The following is a 23,105-nucleotide window of genomic DNA, read 5'->3' as shown; positions in this document are numbered from 1 at the left end:
TTTGTGTGCTTTCTCACACATCTGAGTAAGAGACACTCTATTGAAGTCAAGCTGTTATGGTCCTGTAAACCCCCTGGTGTTCTCTTTAGGATGAAACCTGGGATTTCTGTGGTTTTGAGCAGCTAAAATGCTCTCCATCTTTCATCTGAATTACATAGTTTCAGATGTGAGTGACCCATTGAGGACACACAAGGATCCTTGCACTGATACATCAATAAATGTGAAAATAACCTGCTTCACTTGCCCAATTTTTTTTTAAATAACTTTTTGTCTGATGTCCTTTTTTAGACTTTGTAATTAAGTTATTTATATGGATAAAAAGGAAGACTGTAAAAAAGGCACTATTTTATTTGTTCTACTGTTTTCTTTTGATTTAAAATTTGCTATATATTCTCATCACAGAATGTAGGGGTTTTTTTGTGCAAGTACTGTTTTGTCATGTTTTTTCAATACGTTTAGACTGTGATCTGAAAGACTTCGGATTATACCCTGCTTAGGAATCAGTAGGTTTTTAAAAGTTTGTAAAATTGATAAACCTCATTAAAAAAAGAAAAAGATCGTGGCTTAAACACTGTATTTGATATTTTTTAATAAAAACATACATTGATATTATTCATAGCAGTTGTACTTGTGAATAATAGCTTTCTTTGATGTAGTATGGTCAGAATAGATTAGTTTTTAATAAAAGGTAGATAAATACTTATCAGCTTCAGATTAAGATAATGAGGAAATTAAATTTTCTTCTGTAGGCTTTGTTTTGTATTAAAAAACCTACCTCCATACCTTTTCTTTTTTTCCTTCTTCTTTTTTTCTCTCTAACCCATGCTGTTTCATTTGCCATGTTCTTACTGTAATAGGACATGTGGCTGTTCTGGAATGTGAGGGAGCCCAACCTGCTGCTGTGATGCATGAGGAGAGGGACAAACCCACCCACATGGGGGAGAGGGGAGGAGGGAAGAGTTAAAAAATGGGGGGCCACCTCCTTTGGGCTTACAATCAGCAGGTCTACATTGAGAAAACAGAAATTTTGATCACTTGTGCATTGGCTTGCACTTTCTTTATTATAAAATCATCAGAAATCTAAATCTAATCTTTTAGATTTTGAATATTCTTCCTCTGCCTTCATATATTAGCATTACTAGTGTGTAGTTTATAAAGAGAAATCTTTAGTTCACTTCCCCTTGTGTTGAGAGAAAAAAAATAATGGTCAGATCTACTTCTAAAATTCATTCATTTCAGCTAGGAAGTAAGAGTGGAAAGGGATACTAATATTATTTCTTTTAAGCACAGAAATGTGTGTGTTAACTTATGCTTTACAGTTTATAATATTCTGCTAACTGGTTTCTGTTTTAAAATATATGTATTTTTGGTGGGTTTTATTTTTGCTTTAACATAATTAACATTGCACTGTACAGAAAATGTTATTTATTCTGTGTTTGTTTGCTGTTCTCTGCTGTCAGTTTTGATATCTCAAACGTATTCATTTCTGAATAGAATCAATCAAATAAATAAAGGGTAACGACTTCTATCTATTCATCTCTTCCATGGCAATAAACTATTTCAAAATATATCTGATAAGTTATCTTTCTTACTCAGCTATCAGAACAAAGTTCAGAATGGCCTTGCATTTGCCTTGTTTTAGGATATTTGCATACATTCAACAGCTGATTTTATTCCAGATTCTGAAGTACAGATTGTTGCTCTTTCATTCGTCTGATTAAAAGAAGAAATAATATTGCAGTGCTTCTCAGTTCTTGAAAACATTAATCAAAAAAATCCAAGCTTGTTTTCAATTAATTGTAATAAATTAACCATGACAAAACAATGATAATCCTTATGAAAATTTGATCTGGATCTTCAGAAAGCATACACACATTATTTACTGCAGACCATAGCAATGGTATCAGAAATCAATCAAGATAATTAATTTGGCATTTTATGTTTTTCAGATACATAGTTTCCTTGTTGTTTCTCCTATGCTACTGCAGCAGAGGCCTTCGAGAGGAGATGCCTCAAAAACTTGTGTCCTTTCCTTGCCCCACACCCCAGTCACTCCCTGTAAGCAAAAATGCTCCCAACAACAAACCCCACACTTGCAAAAGTTCATTTTTTGTTCAAGTGAGAGGTGGTTGAATGGAAACCCAGATTTTTAAGCTCTTGGAGGATAGAGACCGGTGCAAAAAATGCTGAAATAAATGAGTATTTAGTACTAAAGACAGTATTTAAAATTATGTTTTAGGGCTTCGCCCAAAGAGGACTCTGCGCCTGGTGCTGTGGACAGGAGAAGAACAAGGAGGAATAGGTGCGGAGCAATACTATCAGTTACACAAGGTAAATAATGAGTTCAGATGATCTGCTTCAGTATAGTTATCTCCCTGACTTTTAGACTTTGGTTTCAACCAAGTATTTGGTATCAGAATGTTCACTTTGATATTTCACTGTAAATAGTGATTCCAGTTTTGCCTGAAATATTTCCTGCTCTTTATCATTATTGTAAGCTTCATGTTGTTTTTAACCTAATATGATCATGCGTGAGCATATTTTACTTGATCTAACATGCTCCATCACAAACAACTTCTGAAACAAGTATTTCATAATGGTACCTGTCATGACTTTCAAATATAGCTAACTTTCTGAGAATGAGCAATAAATGATCCACATATATCAGTATCCTGAATAAATTTTGTTTGCGTTATATGTTTCTGCTTCATTGCATTTTCCCATAATATGTGACATTGTAAAACAAAAAGCAGTACAAAGAAAAATCTTCAGTATGCTAACTTATTTCAATGGTGTATAATCTGTTTTCTGCAGATTATTAATTCACTGGTCTTGTGGAACATTTTAAATGGTTGATTTCTGCTGATGCAATCATCAATCTCATCTGCCAACATCTGCCTCTCCAAAGTACATCATGACACAAACATCAATTGCTTAAAGCTATTTAGGAGATAAGCCTTTAAAATAGAAATGTGGATTTTTGTCCCTCGGAAAAAAAATGGTATAGCTGTGTAACTAAAATCAACTTTTTTATTCTTTTCCATACTTCAGGAGTAGTTAATCTCAGCAAAGGTTAAAATATGCAAGGCAAAGACAAGGGTATGATGAATGTTCTTGTGTTTAAAGAATTAGCAGCTGTATGAAAGCAGGCTTACCAGACATTCCCAGGAATTTTTAGTGCCAAGCAACTTAACAGAGCAGGTAAATGGAAAATTCATTTTGAGGAGATACAAAATTCAAATTCTTTGTGATGAGCAAAATGAAGTCAATTTGCATCTGCAGTAGAGTGGTCTCACCTGGCATCTTGTTGGTTCTGCTTTTCAGGCAAACTGGGAACACTCAATTATTTCCCACTAACTTGGTTATTATTACTAAGAGAAGTATTTAGATACTCATATATAATAGAGTACCCCCTACCATGCTGATTGAGATAACTCAGTTTTCTCATTCGGTAGAGGCAAGGGAGCTTGATCTCAGGAGCAGGGAGGTGGCAGATGCATACCCGGTGTATTTAGACCTCTGGACTTTGCTGCTGATGCTCTGGTGTTCATGAAACATTCTGTTACACATGGTGCAGTAATGATGTGCCTGTCATTTGCAGAAGTGCATCCTGTTTATGAGGAAAGTGTCACTGGTGTAGATATGTTGAAAACAACACCCATTTCCATGCTGGAAAACAATCTCCACCCGGGGGTCTGAGAATTGTCAGCACTGTGTGCAGTTATCTCATGCACCTCTCATCTTTTGCCAAAACAAAGCCTGTATTTTAGTGTTATCTCTGGGATTTTTATTCCAAATCAATACCAAAAAGTAGACTAAAGGATCAAACAGGGAAATGTAAAGCAGAGCTGGGTGTTGTCTGAAAAATACTCGGTTAGTTTGCTATTAAACTGACAAAAAGACGTGTCTCAGTTTTTGTTTTGCCAGTGCACTTCCATCTGGATGTTGTGCTTCATGAACTTAACATAAATGTATAACTTACCCTGAAAATTTAAGCAAAAATGACATCCATCTGTTGTTTGTTGTTCTTGTTTCTCCCCGCCATGTGATCTGGCATAATTATAAATTGATACGACGACAGGATATCTCACTAGTAACAATAGCAAAATAAAGCAGATTAATCCTGCACATTATGTTTAGCATGAAAAATATCTTAACCTTTCAGTGATTTATTTGTGGAAATTTCTTGCAGTTAGGATATGATGGCACAAACATTGCTTGTTGATGGTAATTATTACAAGTGAAGTAAAAGTGATATTTGAAGATGCCTTACTAAATGAAAAATGGCTTGTATGACTCATCAACATAGCTGGGCTTATTATGGCTTTAGTTCACTACAGACTACAGTAGAAATATGAATATTGTAATTCAGCACAGACAGACATGGATTTCCTTGACATTGTAAATTACTTCCTTGTATCAGTAGAAGTGTGGCAGGGGAGAAAAAATGAGGATGCTATAGCAGTGGACAAGTACCAGTACTGTTACTTTTGTAGCTTATTTATTTTTCTTTCAAATTAGTTTCAGGTCTTGAGGATATATTTCTTTCTCATTTGTCATTGTAGGTTGCCACTGGTGTAAAGGGGATAATTTACTGCAGAAATTACTGAGATAGCAACATAGTGATTTTATTATTGTGCAGATAATTAAGTCATATCTCTACATAATAGCATTATTTGTATTGCTCTCAAGTAATTCTGCAGAACCAGGTATTGCAGTGTTTGATCATTAAAAAATAATGATTAAGAATACTGGCTGTTCAGAGCTTTATGAGAATATGAGGGCTGCCGTATGGAGTTGACCAAAGTTGAGTATAACAGTCTTGAGTTTTGGCAATATCCAGTAAATACTAGTACAAACCTTCTTTCTTTGGATGAGATATATTTTTGGAGCGAATCTGACAGTCCCCATGTGGCCTAACCCATTGTTTCCTTCGTATGATATTTTCCCAGGTGACAGGCAAATGCCCTCTACCATTTACAGCAGCTCTGCACATGCAGGAGTGCAAAAGTAGCTGACCGCTTGGCTGTTAACTGTTCTTAGGAAAATTCCTCTCAAATCAAAAATTCCATAAAACAATTGCTTGTTTTGGCCACTGGTGGTAGCCTTTGATTCCCTTGTTTTCTCTTTGTTTCCACCTTTTCTTCCATTTGGAAAGCATATGAGGCTGTCGAAGAGAGATCTTTTCTTTTGTGTTTCTACCTTGCGCAGGGGACTCTTGGATATAATAAAACCTCCTGTGGTTGACTACAGTGCATAATAATCTTCCTTAACACCATCTGTCTGGCCGTTGCGGAGAAATATAGTGGGTAGTGGTTCTTCTTTTGACTTGAGTTGAAATGGGAGGCAAAATTATTAAAGATTTTCAGGTTTTGAAAATGATCTCCTGCCCGATTTTTACTGCTGAACTTCTCTCTAGATGCTTTCTTTCATTATGATTTGGGGTATGTTTAGTGAATTAAGACATACGTCATCTTTTTTCTGTTTCAACATTGTAGATTTGTGCAATATGATACTTAACAAGCGGGTAGGGGTTGAGGAAGAGAGAAGGGCAACTGAGCCATAAGGATTTGCTTTACTTTTGGATGCAGGGTGTTAACAGCACTTGGACTAAGCAGGGGTAGAAGACACCACCCTGAAGTAAGGTGATTGAGTGTTTATTACCTTGAAATCCCCGAGCAGCAAGGGGAGCCCTGGGAACCTTGTGGAGAAGCAACTAGACTGTCGTGGGCACTGCCGAGCGTGGGCCATGGCGAGGTGCACGAGGAGGGTTTAAGGTGAATTAACGGGCTGCGGGATGGAGACAGCCCTTGTGCTGCAGCTGGCAAGGGAAGCAGGAATTCTTTAGGAATCCGCCAGCCCGGCTTGATGCCAAAGGGGCGCAAATTTCGAGGTCGGGATCTGCCATCGCTTACGGGTTCTGCACACAAAGTGTTTTGGCAGTTGGAATAATTGATTAGTCAACATGCTCCTGCCTCCTTGCCAATCTCCTGCTGTTTACCCACTACTCGGGGTTATTTCAGCAAAGGAGAAGATAAAACTGCAAAACAAGAAACTGCAAAACAGTGAAAAAATAGTACCTGAAGCCTCAGGTCTTTGGTCATAGTACCTACTTGCCTCTAGAGTGCGTATATTGGCAGTTCTGTGACCTCCATGTTTACCTATTTTAGGTAAATAACCTGGTGTGGAGGTCTCTGTTCGGGAGATCGCACTTTTTTAACATTATTCTATGGGTCATTAAGTTAAGATATGAAAGAAATTAATAAGAAAAAAAATCTATAATTGCAAAACTGAAGAAAAGCTATTGCACTGTATTTGCCAGAGTCATAGTTCACATCCAGTAACATGCATAGTTAACATCCCTTTATGGTGTTAACCACATGAAAGTCAATGTCATTATACATCTTACACCTCTTGAGGGTCAGGAAAAATGTATACGTTTTAATATTGAAGCATCATATTCTTAGTGACACATGCAGAAAAAAAACAGCTTTTGTTAAAACACACACAGAGATTGATTCCCTACTCTGCCTGAAACAAGACCTAGAATCAGTCATGACTTTGGGTGTCTAGGCTGCGTAATTTTAGTATTAAATTAAAGTTACTCTTGGGCAAATTTCATACAGGTCTAGTGTTAGGCGAATGTTTGTCTTTGTATCTTTTCTTCCTTTCTCTCTTGAAAGTAACAGAACTGTCACCTGAAACTTCTGAATTGTTGGAATTCTGCCTGTCCTATCCTGAAGGAAATACTAGGCTCTTTGTATAATTTTGGGTACAAGTAACACACAATGAACATCAGATGAAATCCAGCGACTCTTTTAGTATTTTTTTATTTGTTACCCCATAAGTGTCGCTTCTTTTACCTTAAAAATGGAAATTATTCATCATAGGATAATTTAGACCTCATGAGAGCAAGCTTCAGTAACTAAATGTACATAGCACTTTTAATGTAAATATATTTATATAATACTTTAAAAATGTATATAGTGTGTACTTTAGTAGGATGGTAGTTTAGTAATGTTAGTGTAGTGTATATGCATAGGATATATATCCAGTGTACAGAATATAGTGTCTATACATAAGCACACACACAGACTGTTTTTTATGTATACAAGCGTACACATACACCCAAATGAAAACTTATGTATTAAGTATCTTTATTTTCTATAAGCTTCAGCTGCAAAAAATACTGAAATATGCATGAGAATGTCCTCCAGGTACATATTGGCAGTATGGGTGTCCTTTCTCCTTCTCAAAGTCAACAGCTGTTAACACGTTGACCTTGCAAGATCCGCTGCCATGGTGCATGGTCCATCAGTCCTGTCATGGTGCAGAACCCACTGGAGTGGTTATAAGGAGACACATTTTGCTCTGCTTTCACACTGCAGGCAGACTCTATATGACTAATGAGTCGTATATACTGGGAAGGGTAGAGAAGAAGCACCATCAGCGCTTGAAAGACAAATTCTTCTACTAATTTTTCACAGTTCCATCCATCAACTCGTTGATTTGCCTTGTCTACAAAGACAAGGGCACATTAGGCAGCTTGTGGAATGAATGGAAAGAACCAAATCTGAACAATTTGCTACTATTCCAAGTGGCAGAGAGAGAGAGAGAGATTCTGCACATGAAGGAATGTGAGATTTCACAGCATGAGAAGGAATTTGTGTTCTGCTTGTTTCTTAAGCAGAAGAAGGAGGCCTGAGCAGCCTGTGTGCAGGCATTGGTGTGGACCCGACCTCCAGGTTCTAGGTACTTTGGGATGTAATGAGGATGCTCAGCTTATATCCAAATTCCCTGCAGCCGTGCAAAACACACAGAATTGTCCCTTCCTATTGACTGACCAGGATGAGCTTTCTCCTCAATGACTCCTTTTCACTTAAGCACTGCACCATTTGCCCAGATGAGAGCCTAAAAACGTTCTACATAAAAGCATGCAATATTAAAGATGAGTGATGTGATGCGATTATTTGTTGCTGGCTTTTTAATCTGTTATTGAGAGTTGCGAAAGTGCTTATTTGCTTCCTAAAAATGCACACATCAATAAAAAGAGGATTTGGTTGGAAGAGGAAAACCAGAATTTTTAATTGGAAAATTTGGGCAGTATTGCCTGTTTTCAAATGAAAACCTAAGATACATCTGACAGTAAGACAGAATCCGTCGGAGTCACTGGCAGTGTTTTCACACCCTTATTTTTGTACAGTGAAAGAATTTAAGATATGATACGGTTTCTAGGAAGAGCACTTTTCTTTGATAAGTCTCTTTGTCAAGAAAATGCCTTGAGAGAAGGCTACAGGTAATCTGGTGCATATCTCCCTTCACATGCTGCTGTCTTTAGAGCTGGCTGTTTTCTTCTTTATATCATTCCTCAGAACTTATAAAACAGAATGGGATTCTCTGTGACTGATGGCAAATGGTTGCAGAGAGAAACAGTGGTGGTATTGAACAACACCAGACAGTGGTGTTGCTAGTAGTATGTTAAGTATGAGTGAAATGTTAATAGGTGAATGACTGAATCTGGTTCCAAGCCTGTTGAAGCTACTGGGACTTTTGTCACTAGCTTCTCTGAGGTCAGAACTTCATGCCATGACTTTAAGAGAAAACAAGTCATAACATTTTTGTCCTTTACTGACAGCTTTACTGACTGCCACAAAATGTGGCAGAAGAATATTTCATCTTACCATTAGCAAAATCTTGAGTCTTTTTCGTACCTTATCATCTAGTAAAACTATCTCTAGTTTTACTGAGACTTTCTCCCATTTAATGACACAGTAACTTACAAAAATTTCTATCTTATGTTGATCCTGATATTCCCTGCCCGCAATCAAAGAGTTTGAGCTGTGTGTATGATCCTGCTCGTGGCTGGTAAGTGTTATCCTTTGCTGCCAGCAGATTCCTGCTCCTAATGGCTGTTTTCTCTAGTTTCCATTTATGATCTTCTGCTTCATTAAATAATCTTGATCCCAAACAGCAGTTCAAAATTATACTATGTAATATTTATATATTATTAAATACTTAAAGGATATTATCTGTTTTTTTTGCTTTCAGCTGTCACATCCACTTAGGTATTTCAGATGTTCTCTTTTGTCTTTCCTACATTCTTAGATGCTAGACTAACAAATGGGAGTTGATTTAAACATACTTTCAGTAGTGTGAGATGACTGTCATTTCACCATAAGCTGTGTGAAATGATTGCTGCCATGCTGTGCTTCGCTCCAAATGGCTCTGAATCAAGCACTGGGAGACAGGGCTACAAGTGGTGTCGTTTCCTGAAGCGAAGTGTAAATCAGTAACAGAAAGCTAGAAGTGCACTGTCAAATAACTGATGCCGCTTATTACTGGAACAAATTAGCCCTTAGTCAAGGACAATGAATTGCCATTAAAAGCTTAAATATTTTCTCTGTAAAATGTTGGCATTTCTCAGTAGGATTAAAAAGAATACCAGAAAATGTGCTGTTGGACAAGTAGTTAACACCATTTTAAATAGCGCCAGGTTTCTGAAGTCTTTCAGGGCAGCTCTTTCCTCCCTTATCCTTTCAGGTTTCTTACTGCTTTAGCTGAGTAGGAGGAATTTCAATCAGTGACTCAGTCTCTTAGTCATGAGATTCTGGAATCTACTTTTACATTGGTTGGTATTATGGGGATTTTCAACGGAGCAAGTAAACCGCCTCGCTGAGTGGTGACTTTCCCAGGGTTTACTCTAAATGGGACTTGTTTTTACAGAAAGAAGTACCAGTAATCTTTGTCAAACGTATAATATTTCTGTTTTCTTGGTTAGAAATATCTGACTATATTTTAATGTTTTCAAGTTCTTGCTTTTGAGATGAGAAACACTTAAAGTATATTTTGGTTTTGCTTAGCAGAGATAAAAGTAGATTGTTTTATAAATAAAACAAATAAAAGAAATTGAACTTGAAATTTTAAAAACTAGAGGAGGTTTTAGCAAGGAGCCTGTCTATTTGCATATTCAGTGAAAATAATGACCTGTACAAAGCCAGTTTTCCCTTATAATTTTGATTGTAATGTTTCATTTAGATCCTTTTTATAAGATGTAAACATGATAAGATAAAGTGAAGTGACTTCTTCTGACCCAGTCATAGGAATGATAAGGAAAAACATCTCATTTGATGTTCAGAGAACTAGGCAGCAGGCTACACTAACAAGATTTAATGTCCTGGTGTGTGCTAAGTGGCACAGTAACAGGATGCAGCAAAAGGGATTATTCTCTGAAAAACAACTGTGGATTGATTTTACACTGAGCTTGTTTATTTAAATGATACATTCAATATGGGGAGATGGAGGAAACAGCTGAGCCGACAGGTATTTTATAAAATTTTATTGTTACATATTGCTGGGCACTTCGTTGGCCAATGTACAGTCTCAGGCTGCTTTGATAAATAGCAGTTATTCCCACTCCAAGTCGGACGAAGGAGGCTTTTTCTCCATAGCACATTTTCCAAAGCATATTTCTTTCTGTATAAGTAGAAGTGCTAAAATACATATATATATATATACAGAAGTGGGTATGATGAAATCAGTCCAACCCCCCCCACCACCTTTTTTTATATATTTAGAATCTCCTACTAGCAAGTTTGACAAAGAACAGATTTAAAGTTAGTCATACCTTCTACTGAACCAAGCAGACAAAAAGCTTTCTCAAGGACATATGGCACTTCAGGTAGTTATTTCTTGATCCCCAATGAGTCTGCTCTCTCTCCCCAAAACATTCTGTTTTCATTTCACTACAGCATTTTCTAAGAATTCAACAGCTTTATGGTATAAATGAAGTGTAAAAATACAGTGTGATGCCTTCTGGGTGGTTCATTTTCTCAGTTTCCTATTGAAAGCACATGTGTACATTTATATGAGAAAGAAAGCAATTGGCAAATGCCCTCCTACCGCAGCAGTTTCTACAGTTTTGTAAGTTAGGAATTCTGTTCCACATACTGGTAGGTGGAGATTTTTCTTGTGAGTATCCGCACTGTATCCATCCATACTTTCTCTTCCCCTTACCTTAGTGCCATCCTCCCCCAGCCCTGAGTAATCCTCTCCATTGGTTTTATTGTTCCCACCCATTGCAACTTCCTTAAGAATTATGAGAAGTTTTGCTCTGAAACCTCAGCCAAAAGGTCAGTTTCTGAATCAATTCCATCACAGTATTGTCCAGTGGGCAATATTATTGAGTTCCCTCTTGCTAGTAATGATCACGTATGATTGCCTGGCACCATCCCTTTGCTCTGTTTTCCACCTCTTCACAAAGCATGAATATGCTGACTTCAGTAAATACTGGCTCTTCAATGGCAAATCTTTGCTTCTGATTCCATTCACCAGCAGAAATTTGTAGCATCTTCCCTAGCTCTTACACTGCCTCAGCTTTGACTTATAATCTGAAGAAGATTTTCATTCAAGAAGAGATTCTTTCTGTTGAACGTTTTTAGCATCCTTAGTCCCTTTTGCAATAGTGTGTTTTCCTTGGCCTGCTTCTCTTCCACTTCATTATCAACATTCAGGATCAACGTATCAGGATCTCATGTTGAGATTTGTGACCTCTAATACCGCTTTTGATAACAGGGTTAGACACCCTGTCACACACATGTATTCTAATTCTTTATGCTTAGACTTTTAAAGACTTAAGGGTTTTTTATTATGCAAAAATAGCAATTGCCAGTTTAGTGACAGTGGCACTTATTTCGTCTTGACTTTCAGCAGTCAAGCAGATGAAGGGATAGGTGGATTGGTTATTTGAAAGTTTTATAAAACTTTAAGGTTGTTTCTTCATTTGCAAGTAGTGTGTACCATTTTTTTAGCTGATACATATATTTCTAAGTTAGAAGTGAATATCTGTTATGTTTGAACTTATTTCACTCAAAAGAGAGAAATTCTGGAAAAGTATAAATAAAAGTATAAACATAAATACAATAATGTAAGACAAAATTCTTGGCAGATTCTATAAACTTCTGCAAACATATGGGGTTTTGTTTGGTATTTGTGCAATATTGTATTCACAGCCACCTGTAGTTCACAGCCACCATATTGTAGTTCATATTTATATCCAGGAAAAGCTGAAGGAATTACTTACTGACTTACTCATTGACAGCAGTAGTCCTTTTAATGATATGGCAGTAATACAATTCTGAAAGCAGATCTGGGCATACAAGTAAAATCTCTCACCCTTACAAGTGTGAGTAAGTTCTCTTAATCATTTTTAAGCTGTTTTGAAGTACAACATTTTCTGCAGGACTGGCCGTAAGCTGCATTATTGTGCAAAAACAGGTTAAGTGGCTCTTCCAAAGAATAAAACTTACCTTCCTGTGAAGTTCATAAGTACTTTATTTCAATTAGACCTTCATGACTGTGTGCTCTGAGTGCCTAAGAGGCAAATAAATGGCTCTGGAAGTTTTATTCTTTATCTAAAAAATAATTTTCCGAGTGCACATGAAAGCAATTGTTATTATGCCATTTATAGATATATTCTTAAAATTTCATCTTTCCTCTAAAGGTTTACCTTGAAAACACTAGCTTTCTTTCAAATAAGCATTAATTCCTTCAGGTCAGATTGAACTTTAGAATTTCAGTCCTTTACCTAAGTCAGAGTGGACCACACAGTGTATTGAAAATAATATGCTTTTTAAGAGACAACAGCTGGTAGGATATCCTTCACAGTGACCACAGTGACTTTTAAAATGTCTAACTTAAAGCTGAAGAAACTGCATGCTCTCCACTCTGCAGTAGAACTTCTTAAGCTTTAGGTTTGAGAAGAAAACAAGAGCTGCAAGGAAAATAAAGCGATGGTGGTAATGGCTTACATTTCCAGACGATACCTTCTAAGCCTCAGTACAATTATTTTGGGAACACTGGACCAGCCATGTTGTGGATCAAATAAAATACTAATTACCTCAAAACCAAACTTGAATTATTGCAATATTTTTAATCCAAGAGATTAAATTATGTTTATATTCGATATGATCACAGGGGACATTTCTCTGCTTGTTCAACAAATTTGATATTGTCTGCTATTACAATATATCCTGATAGTTAAGAACAGAAATCCGGAAATAATTTATTCTTTCCTTACACATTTAGGAAAATATCTCCCATTTTGATATTGTCATGGAGTCTGATGAGGGCACCTTCAAGCCAATGGGACTGGCTTTTACTGGTACCAATGAAGCTCGTGACATTGTGAGAGAGATCATGACGCTCCTGCTGCCTGTCAATATTACGGATATTTATGACCCTGCAGAAGGAACAGACATTGATCACTGGATGAGGGCCGGGGTGCCAGGTGAGTATGCTGAGTACTTTACAAACAATATTATTTCTTCCATACAGAATCACATCAGGCAGTCTAATGTTTTGAAAATAATAAGAAATAACTTCTCTAGGGGAATAAAACTTACCATAGATAAATATTTAAAGTTTACCTACAGAAATAGGGCATCATGTGTATTTGAGCTTCAGTTTAATAATGGTATAGATTATACATAACGTAACATGCCTCAAATCTTCTTTTCGGCTTTAAGGATTTATAATAATTAATCCCAGACTGGTGGTTTATAAATAGTAAACTAAAGCAGAGAGAAATTCTCCAATGCACAATAAGTATTTTTTATTATTATTTTTATTATTATTATCATTATTATATATTGGAAATCTAGGGGTTTTTTCACTGTTTTATATGCTGAGATAACAATTATTTGGGGCTTGTCTTTTAAAAGATTACAGTGCTTTAATGTATATTAAAGGGGTAATATTCTTTTCAATTTCAAACCGGTTTGGTTTGGAGTACTATCTGTGTCTAAGGGAGGAGCAGCTGTTGGAAAAGAGGTTTGTAAGCATTGAGGGAAGTCCACTCCTGCATTAACCCCGCTATGAGGACTTTGTGCTCTAGCATAAAGTTTTGCAGAATAAAAGATTTCCAATTAGGAGCTGGCCTGAATAAAACTGCAGGGAATTTCCATTGTTGTTGCCATGCTCGAATAATAGCATGACAAAAATAAATTTATGTCATTGATTTGTTAAAACTGTGATCAGTTTTAAAAGTTAAAGGTTCTCTTTTTCTAGTGATTTATGACTGAAATAGGCCATTGCGTGTATCATGCTAGTTCTACCAGTACTTCTATAGCCTTCAAATCTTCTAATTTACGATTAACTGCCTTGTTTCTTACCTGGTTTTGTGGAAGGTGTAACATACAAAATACATGATTCATATTTACGTACAGAGCTCTTTGCTTCTCACTTTCTGTGGTGTACAAAGATATTGTGATATTGATTACCTTGATAAATGTAATGGAAATCTGTTTTTCAAAGCAAAAAGAAAATGTGTATTGGGCAAGAAGTATAGAGGAATGGTATTATTAAAAACCCAGAGCTTCGCACATCTGGCATGCCGTTGTCCAGCTGAGGTTCAAGGAATTTAGTGTAATACCGCAATGTGAGTGTGCCCCTGGAAGGCAGCCGTTGTCCGAGGCTCTGACCGCGTGTCCTGCCTGAGCGTTAGAGCTGAGTGCTGGCCTCAGGACACCGTAAACCCTGTGGAGAGGCCAGGGCTACATGCCAAGAAGGCCAATGGGATCCTCGGGTGCATTAAGAAGAGCGTCTCCAGCAGGTCGAGGGAGGGGATCCTGCCCCTCTACTCAGCCCTGGTGAGGCCGCATCTGGAGTATTGTGTCCAGTTCTGGGCTCCACAGGACAAGAGGGATGTGGAGCTGCTGGAGAGAGTCCAGCGCAGGGCCACAAGGATGATCAGGGGCCTGGAACATCTGCCCTATGAGGAGAGGCTGAGGGAGCTGGGCCTGTTCAGCCTGGAGAAGAGAAGGCTGAGAGGGGACCTGAGCAGTGTCTATAAGTACCTTAAGGGAAGCAGTGAGGAGGATGGTGCTGGTCTCTTTTCAGTGGTGGCCACTAACAGAACTAGAGGTAATGGCCACAAACTGAAGCACCAGAAGTTCCACAGGAACTTAAGGAAAAATTTCTTAACAGTGAGGGTGACAGAGCACTGGAACAGGCTGCCCAGAGAGGTTGTGGAGTCTCTTTCTCTGGAGATCTTCAAAACCCGCTTGGATGCAGTCCTGTGCCACGTGCTCTAGGTGACCCTGCGTGTGCAGGGGGGTTGGACTAGATGATCTCTAGAGGTCCCTTCCAACCTTCAGCATTCTATGATTCTATTCTATGATTCTATGTCATCCTCCACTGCCTCTAGGCACCCGTGCAAGGGCACAGTAGCCCAGAGTTGTAGCCTGACAACTATGAGAATTTACCATTGAGCTGGTGCTTAGAAAACACATCCAAAGGCTTTGGCGGGTTAGAAGTGCTTGCGTGTTGGGCAGGCAGCAACTAGGCAATTTCATTGTGCTTCCGGTCCGAGGGAGAGGCTGATGGAAGAGAGAAAAAATTAATATTCAAATGTGTTTTCAGCTGAAAATGCAATGGTGGTAGTGATGGCAGGTAGTACTGAGCCCTGCTATTCCACTAGTAATAACCGGGCAGAACCACAGAATCTCAGAATGGTTGAGGTTGGAAGGGACTTCTAGAGATGATCGAGTCCAATCCCCACTCCTCCAGCAGGTTGATTTGTAAGATGGACTCCGTGTATAAAATAAACTCATCAGAGCCCAGAGCACCGTCCCATGGTTGTCCATGCTCTCTGAAGGATCGCACACTTCCCAGCACTTTTACACCCCGCTCCAGGTAGCCCCTTCCCAGGCAATACGAGGGCCCGGCTGAGGCGGTGGTGCAGGCCAGGACCTGCTCCCGGTGTGCGGCCTGCGTAGGCCTCCGATTTCTGCGCAGCATGACCCTGCCGTGACACTTACTCTCAGGAACAAAATGCAGAAAAAGCAGGAATACCACTCAGATTTCTTGTCATGTGGCTCAGCACTCAGATAAGACTAACTACAGTGTCTTCAGAAAGCAAAAGCTATGAAAAATACCATAAATTGTGAGATCACTTTAAACTTTGAGAAAATACAAAGTGCATCAGAGCAGAGACTACTTTTTTTTTTTTCTGTAAATCTGATTTACCTTCCTATTAAAAATTTGGCACATTAATTATTTTTCTTTTCTGTCTGAAGCTTTGATTCATTTAACTTCCTGTTAAGCAAATAACAAAATGTTCTTAGAGAGTAAAGAGCAGCGATCCTTTTTTCCCTACTGGGACCTGATGTGAAAGAATTAACTCCACTAAAAGAACTTCTGCTGATTCAGATTGTATTTCATGCTGTATCGGGGAGAACTTTAAGACATGTTGTAATCTTCACGCCTTGTCTGCAGTTTTCTCACTGCTTCAATGAGTCCTTATGGTATATAATAACATTAGAACAAATTGAACACACTGTAACAGCTTTTATAATTTTGTCCAACTTAAACAAGCAGCCAAGTGTTGACATGTCATCAATTTTATTTAAATTTTTTTTTGAAAATGCACTTGATGGCTTTGTTTCTGCAACAGAGAAAATATGGTGTACTACTTGAAAAACAAGATGGTTTCTGACATCATTTCTCTAAAATTTTCCTTTAGTATATTGAGTTTATGGTCAACTTTTACTGTTAAAATTCCACTCCTCTCTCTCCTTTTGGTCTGAAAGATCCAGAAAAAGCCACATGACGTGTTTTCAATGGACACACAATGAAATGTCATTCATAATGTTGCTTAGTTGAATTTGCACGAAAACAGTGTTGACTGTCCTGAAGTTTAGCATGAGAGAAGCCAGGGATGTGCAGAGTACTTGGCAACTGTAGTATGAAGTTTAACTCATACCTCTCAAGTACAATCTTGTAATCTGCTTAGAGCACAGCAGTCTAATGGTGTATGACTGCAGACTGTAAAATGTTAGAAATATTTCCACCGGTGGGCTTTACGTTTGCTTATGTTGAGAACGGTTCAGCCCAACAAGAGAAATGTCTGCATTTTTGTTTTTTTAATGATAACCAGTTTCCAGCTACTCTAAATATTTATATAGTGAGTGTTATGCTTTCTCATGAAGCACAAATCAAATAAAATTGGATTTTTGTGGCATCACATTTTATGCTGCGGTTTTTCAGTTTGAGGTGGCCACCTAAGACTACTCCTTTATTAATTATGCAATTATCTTTCTCAGCCTTATTTTTAAATATTCAGGTATGTATTTATTTTTCATCAAGCATATATGTAAACTCCTGATGCACTGTTGGCTTTTTCAGCACTGTGTTCTAACCAAGAAGTTTGACTATCTTTTGAAATTAAAGGAGGAAGAGGGATTTGTTGGGGATCTTTACTTTGCTTCCCTGTGGTTTCTTTGCCTGCTTTTTTACAACAGACTTCTTGTTTGTCTGGAAAGGTGAAAAACATTTAGCAAACCCTGCTAGACCGCTGTTTGGTGTATTTGTTAAAAAAGCAATGTGTCTGATCACAAGGCTAATTCTAAAGTTGTTTACACTGATCCCTAAGGTAGCAGCACTAAGGCTGAGCCAGCTTTCCCTATAAACTTTCAAAAATTGAGAATGAGGGGAATGAGTTGGTTATATTTTCATTATGGTATGCAGTGAAATAATATTAATAAAATTCAGCTTTAGATACTAGGGAAGAGAAAAAGTAGTGGTCTCCCATTTTTGCAAACTACTGTGACACTGTATTTTCAGGAGTATTGGTTCAAGATGTTCCTTTCTGTTGGGTTTGTAAATGAGGTTATCTGTTGATACAGGGCTTATGATGGGAACACTTATCCATTAGGAACTGAACTGTATTTGAGACCGCATTGACCCAGGAAATCAAACATCTCTTAGAAAATATGTGGCAATTCCTCTATTTAAAATTCAACCAGAAACAGAGGTGAAAGTCTTTCTGTGTCACTCTGAACCTTGTTAGTTGTTCCTGTCTCCCTGTCTCCACAGTGACCCTGTCTTGCTTTTTTTGCTACATTATCCCACAGGAAAAATTATTCTCCCCAAAACAAATAAATCAGTAGTTAATTTAATTTTAACGTTTCTCCAATAATCAAAATTAATTTATATTTAGATGTATTAATCGTTTTCTCAGAGGCAACAAACCAGTGCTGTCATATATCATTTCTCTCATTTTTATATTTTATAGTGCTTTTTTATTACTTTTATCTAAAAAAAGACACATTTTGGTCTTCGGATACCTGACCTTTGCACGCACTGTTTTCTTTCTTATTACCTAAGAGGTGAAATTCCTTAGCTGCCCTCCTTTTCCAGAGCCTGCTGCTCCCCTTCTCCCCGTACACATTCCTACACGTCACCCACATTTAGACACTTGTTGGGAGATGCTGCAACTCCCTCTGAGGTCGCAGTGCTCTGGACATGTGTTTGTGCACGCTACCAATACCAGCCAACCACCGTGTGCCTGGTTTGGTTTTGCTTGCAATTGAGGAGCGCGGTGCTGCTGTTGTACACCTGTACCTTGCCTGGTGTTTTATTTTCTGAGATAAGCGTGAGTCTGTAAGTCTGACATGGGTGTACACTGCAGTGTAATAATTAGCAATATTGTATTGCTTTTTCAAGATCATTCATCTCCTTTTAAATGTCTTACTCCATCACTCCAAAAGGAAATAGGGTGAATGAGTATGATCCTCTGCAGAAGTCAAATTTACTGTTAACTTGGGAAATATTAAATGAAACCGGTATGTTAAGAGAACAATTTTAATTATCTGGCACTTAAAGAACCAACTATAAGTGCTACAGTTATTAGAACCATTTAAAATTCTGATTGCATTTAGAACTGTGTATATTAACCTGTCAAATAATTTATCTATGATCCAATTTATCATTGTTCCATAAAATATGCTTTTGAAATTAGAAATTGCTCTAGACTAATTAAGAACAATTAATGTACTGCAACTTTTTATGATGATGAGTAACTTATATTAGCCTATCATATCACCTTTTCTGTTTTTAATAGTTACCACTAATGTCTTTGAGACTAATCATTTAATGAAAAAAATAGTCTGTAGATTAAAGTTTATTTGCTTTCTAACTGTGCCATTTGACTTCCAGACAAACTTGATCATAATTTACAGTTCTGTCCACCTGTATTCTTCTTGGATTTAGATGTCATTTGGAGTATTGGACTTCTTCCAGTTTTCAAATGCGAAATATTGGAATTTGTCAACTTGTAATAATTAACGAAAAGCATCAAAATTCCAAGCTTGTTTGTTTGTTTCCAGTAGACTAAGTATAGGTCATGCAGATATTCAGCAGGGGAGATACCATTGGAGAGAGGGATGGAATTAGGTGGTTAGGCATGGTGCCTGATTGCAAAATTTTACTAGCAGTTTTAAGAGGGCTTTTGTAGCCCATTTTGTACCGGAGCATGTGCTTTTCTAGTGCTAGGGCTCAAGGCAGTCCTCAGGTAAAAAATGGTATGTCATCTTTGTGTCAAAGTAATTGATGGTTGTGACAAATACCTGGAAACCACCCATACACACTTGTTCTGACATAAAAGAAGACTGCTTCTAAATGGACTTTCTAAACGTCCACCTTAAGTATGAGTTCCCACTGTCATAGTTATTATGAAGTTATTAGCACAGTGATAGAAATCTTCAGAACAGAACAGTCTGTGTAAGCAAGGGTGAGTGCTGCTTTTACTAGCAGGTGCATTAAGTGGCTGTCCTTCATATATAACTATCAGTGAAGTTTTAGCGAAAGCAGGATCACAAAAGAAGATATGGGAAGACTTCTAAATTTAGAAATTATACGTTTGAGTGAAAAATGTTGATTTTATTTTCAGTTTATGCAATTTAAACAATGACTCAATTACAGCATGCATATTAGGCTGAGTAAAGATTTTTCTAATGACAACACCTTTTAGTCTTGTTTTAAAAAGTAATTCATTAGAGATTCAGTCTGTCCAAATTTAAACAAGATCAAAATAGTAGAAAATGAACACCTTTTAAGAACAGGGTTTTTTAACTACAGAAGGAGCTTGCACATTTGATGAATTCTCCGTTATTTTGAATGTGTAAAATAAAGAGTTGGGTGTCCTTCAAAAAGTCAAAGATAATTCAGGCTGGAGGACTGGGTTTGATGCTGGAGTTACAAGGTGAGGCTCTTTCCAATGAGTTGTTCAGAAGATCTCATTAGACGGTAATAGCTTATGTAAGCTTTAAGCAAATCTATAAATCTGCCCGTAAATCTTACAAGCATTTTCTGTAATGAAAATGCTTCTACTTCCTATTTAATCACCTATTTCAAATATATTTACTTTTTGAATATCAGTACATCTTGTCCTTGACCTGTACAATGTCTAGGAATCTTAATTATGATTAGACACAGGAATAATTAGAAACAGGTTAACTTGACAGTTCTAGAAGAAATTTAAATGTGAAATCAAAAGTACTTAAGTTTTACGGTATGTTACTGAACAGCTTTGATTTCTTATTTTATTTCTAGTTGCTCTCTTTTTTAAGTATCAGATGCTCTTTAATAGACAATGTTATTTGTGATTATTTACTAAGAATTCCAGCGCACTGGTTTAGCAAGTGATATTAGATACTGCTTATATTCCTGTTTTAAAAATCTGTGGCAAAGAAGTCATGAAATAATCCTACATGAATATTGCAATAGCTGAGTTTGAAGCTGTGACATTTTGTTTTGCTTTCATAAACCCAGAAGAAATAAAATTGTTCCAGTGCATTAAACATTATATAAATACTAAATAACCTCATTTATCTAGTAGGGAAAACTGAAATTAAATTGATTTAGAGAAAATTGTAATTTCTAATGGTCCTGCAGAGTTTTTGTTTGATGGACGTCTTTCTCTTTAATATGTTTTTTTCAATGTTATTTCTGTAACACTCCTGTAATACTCCTATATTTGGATGTTTGCTCTTCAGAGAAGTTCAGTGAAGTTGATTAAGGCTAAAAACGAATATTGAATACGTTTCTTATTTAGCCACACAAAATTCTTAATCATTTATAAGTCATCAACAAATTTGTTCCTGCCACAAACCTTGTTAGCAGGAGGATACGAACTGTCTCAAAAAAGAAAGACTGAAAAATATCTAACTGAGGATCCCAGTTAGGTTTTTGGTGCGTGTCTTTTTCTTTTTTTTTCTTTTTTTTTCTGCCTCTGAGAGGCATATTAATTCTCTATTGTTTACTGCTTAGGAAAGCTGAATTATATTTCTGTGCATGGGAATATTCAGTTCATATGGAATCATTTGCCATTGTTGAGCCTAAAAAGACCAAGTATGCGACATTAATACACAGTGCTCAGTGTCAACGTGTTAAATATGCAGCTTGGAAATGCAAGTTGCATAAGTCTTATTTCTACACCTGTCCTCCACTTCACTGAAGCTCATGCAAATAATGAAGTAAATATAAAAAAAAGGTTTGTCTGCCATAAGGAAGTTTTATTTCACCCTCCAGTCCATGCCTTTCCTGGAGATGGGAAGTTGACTGGCCTATAATTCTTGAATCCTGCTGTTTTTTTGGTGATGGGAATAGCATTTGCGTTTTTCAGTCACTGGGGACTTCTCCTGTTTATCAGAACTTTTCAGAGATGATAGAGGGCAACCTCTTAGTGGTGTTGGCCAGTTCCCTCCTGCAGCCCATTCAGTCCCATAAATTTATGTAGGCCCAGTTTACTTACTTCCTAATTTGATCTTCTGATATTGTGAGTAGTACCTGTGCATCTCCAACTCTGCTACTGGACACAGAGACCTGGGAGGCCTGAACAGACCATGCTGGTAAAGATCCAGAGAAAGAAGACCCTGAGTACATGAAGCTTTTCCTCGTTCTTCATCATGAAGTAGCCTGTGAGCTAACATTTTATTCTGTCCCCCTTTTGTTGAAGTATCTGTGAAAGCTTTTCGTGTTGCCGTTCACATCTGCAGCCAGTTTCAACTTAAGCCGAGCTTTGGCCTTCATACTTTCATCATTGAGTGTCTGGATGGTGTTTTATGTTCCTTCTATGTAGCCTATCCTTGCTACTATGTCTTGTCCCTTCCCTGTTTTGCCTTTGAGCTCAGTCAGGTGTTTTCTCTTCAACCAAAATGCCTCCTGCCATACAAGCCCATTTTCTGACACCTCGGGATAGACCATCCGTGTGCTTTGAAGAGTTTGTCCTTAATGCTTAACTAGCTGTCTGGGGCTTCTTTCCCCTTCAGGTCTCTGTGATATCTGTTGGGATCACGCTGACCAGTTCACTAAGCAAACCAAAGCTGACTCGTAAGAAGCTCAGTTTGTTATTTTGCTGCGTGGCTTTCTGAGTTCCTTCAGATCTTAAATTAAGCTATACCATATCATGGTCACTGCAGCTAAGACTGCTGCTGGCTAATGTATTGCTAATCATTTCTTTCTTATTTCTCCTAACACATTCCAGAAATCTTCCAGATTGCTTGTGCTCTTCTGACTGGTACTGTGATAAGTGAAGTCCCTTATAGGATCCTGTCAAGAGTCACAGTGGTCAGGTCAACTCATCATCAATTCTCAGTATCATTCTGCAGCACAAGGCACTGATGCAGTTTTGCAGTTTTAGATTGTAGAAAGACTTTCACGCCACCTCCTTAAATAAAACACAACAACAACAACAACAAAAAGCCATTGCTCATGACTGCGTGGATGGTGCCTCTAAATGCTTAGAGGTGCCTCTAAGCATTTTGGATATGTGCTGCCTTATAGAACTACTGAATAATAACTACCCAATAATTTTACTATATATTGGAGTACTAGGACACTGTTATTTTAGAGATTTTTGTCTGTTTCCTGTCTTTGTTAAAAAAAAAATGGTTTGGGATAATTGGTTAGTCAGTTGTAGAGAGAGAGAAAGAAAAGGAGCATTAGTACTTCTCATCTTCCAGCCATCCATGCAGATCCTTTTATGTTCAGGTTATGTACTTATTGCAGTTATATACTCATTGCAGGAGTGCAAAAGCTCCTCCTCTAAAGCCACAATCTTGGTGTGTGCCCTTAAGCACCGTTGTATTGCTAATAATTTGTCATAAGAACAGACACATAGCAACTGATACAGTTATTCGCATTTCCTCCTTAGCTTTCTTTTTCAATGGTAATTTCTGAATATTACATGTTTTCATTGGATTAATGTATCTGTTCCTTTTAATAAGAGGCTGCTGGGAAAAGAGAAGCTCAAAATAGATGACTTCTTC

General features: G+C 37.5%; 1 protein-coding gene across 1 annotated transcript in view; it reads left to right on the top strand.

The window, feature by feature from the left end:
- Window positions 1-23,105, top strand: part of CPQ (carboxypeptidase Q) — a 124,856-nt gene that overhangs the window by 79,384 nt on the left and 22,367 nt on the right. Inside the window, exons 5-6 of the mRNA XM_010222536.2 lie at window positions 2,240-2,331; window positions 13,084-13,285. Coding sequence (XP_010220838.2) covers window positions 2,240-2,331; window positions 13,084-13,285 — 294 coding nt within the window. The remainder of the gene's footprint in view (window positions 1-2,239; window positions 2,332-13,083; window positions 13,286-23,105) is intronic.

The sequence above is a fragment of the Tinamus guttatus genome, unplaced genomic scaffold (genome assembly GCF_059628265.1).
Source record: "Tinamus guttatus ecotype Peru unplaced genomic scaffold, ASM5962826v1 Tinamus_guttatus_pri_ptg000510l, whole genome shotgun sequence".
Taxonomy (NCBI): Eukaryota; Metazoa; Chordata; class Aves; order Tinamiformes; family Tinamidae; genus Tinamus; species Tinamus guttatus.
This window is presented reverse-complemented; position numbering and strand designations above follow the sequence as displayed.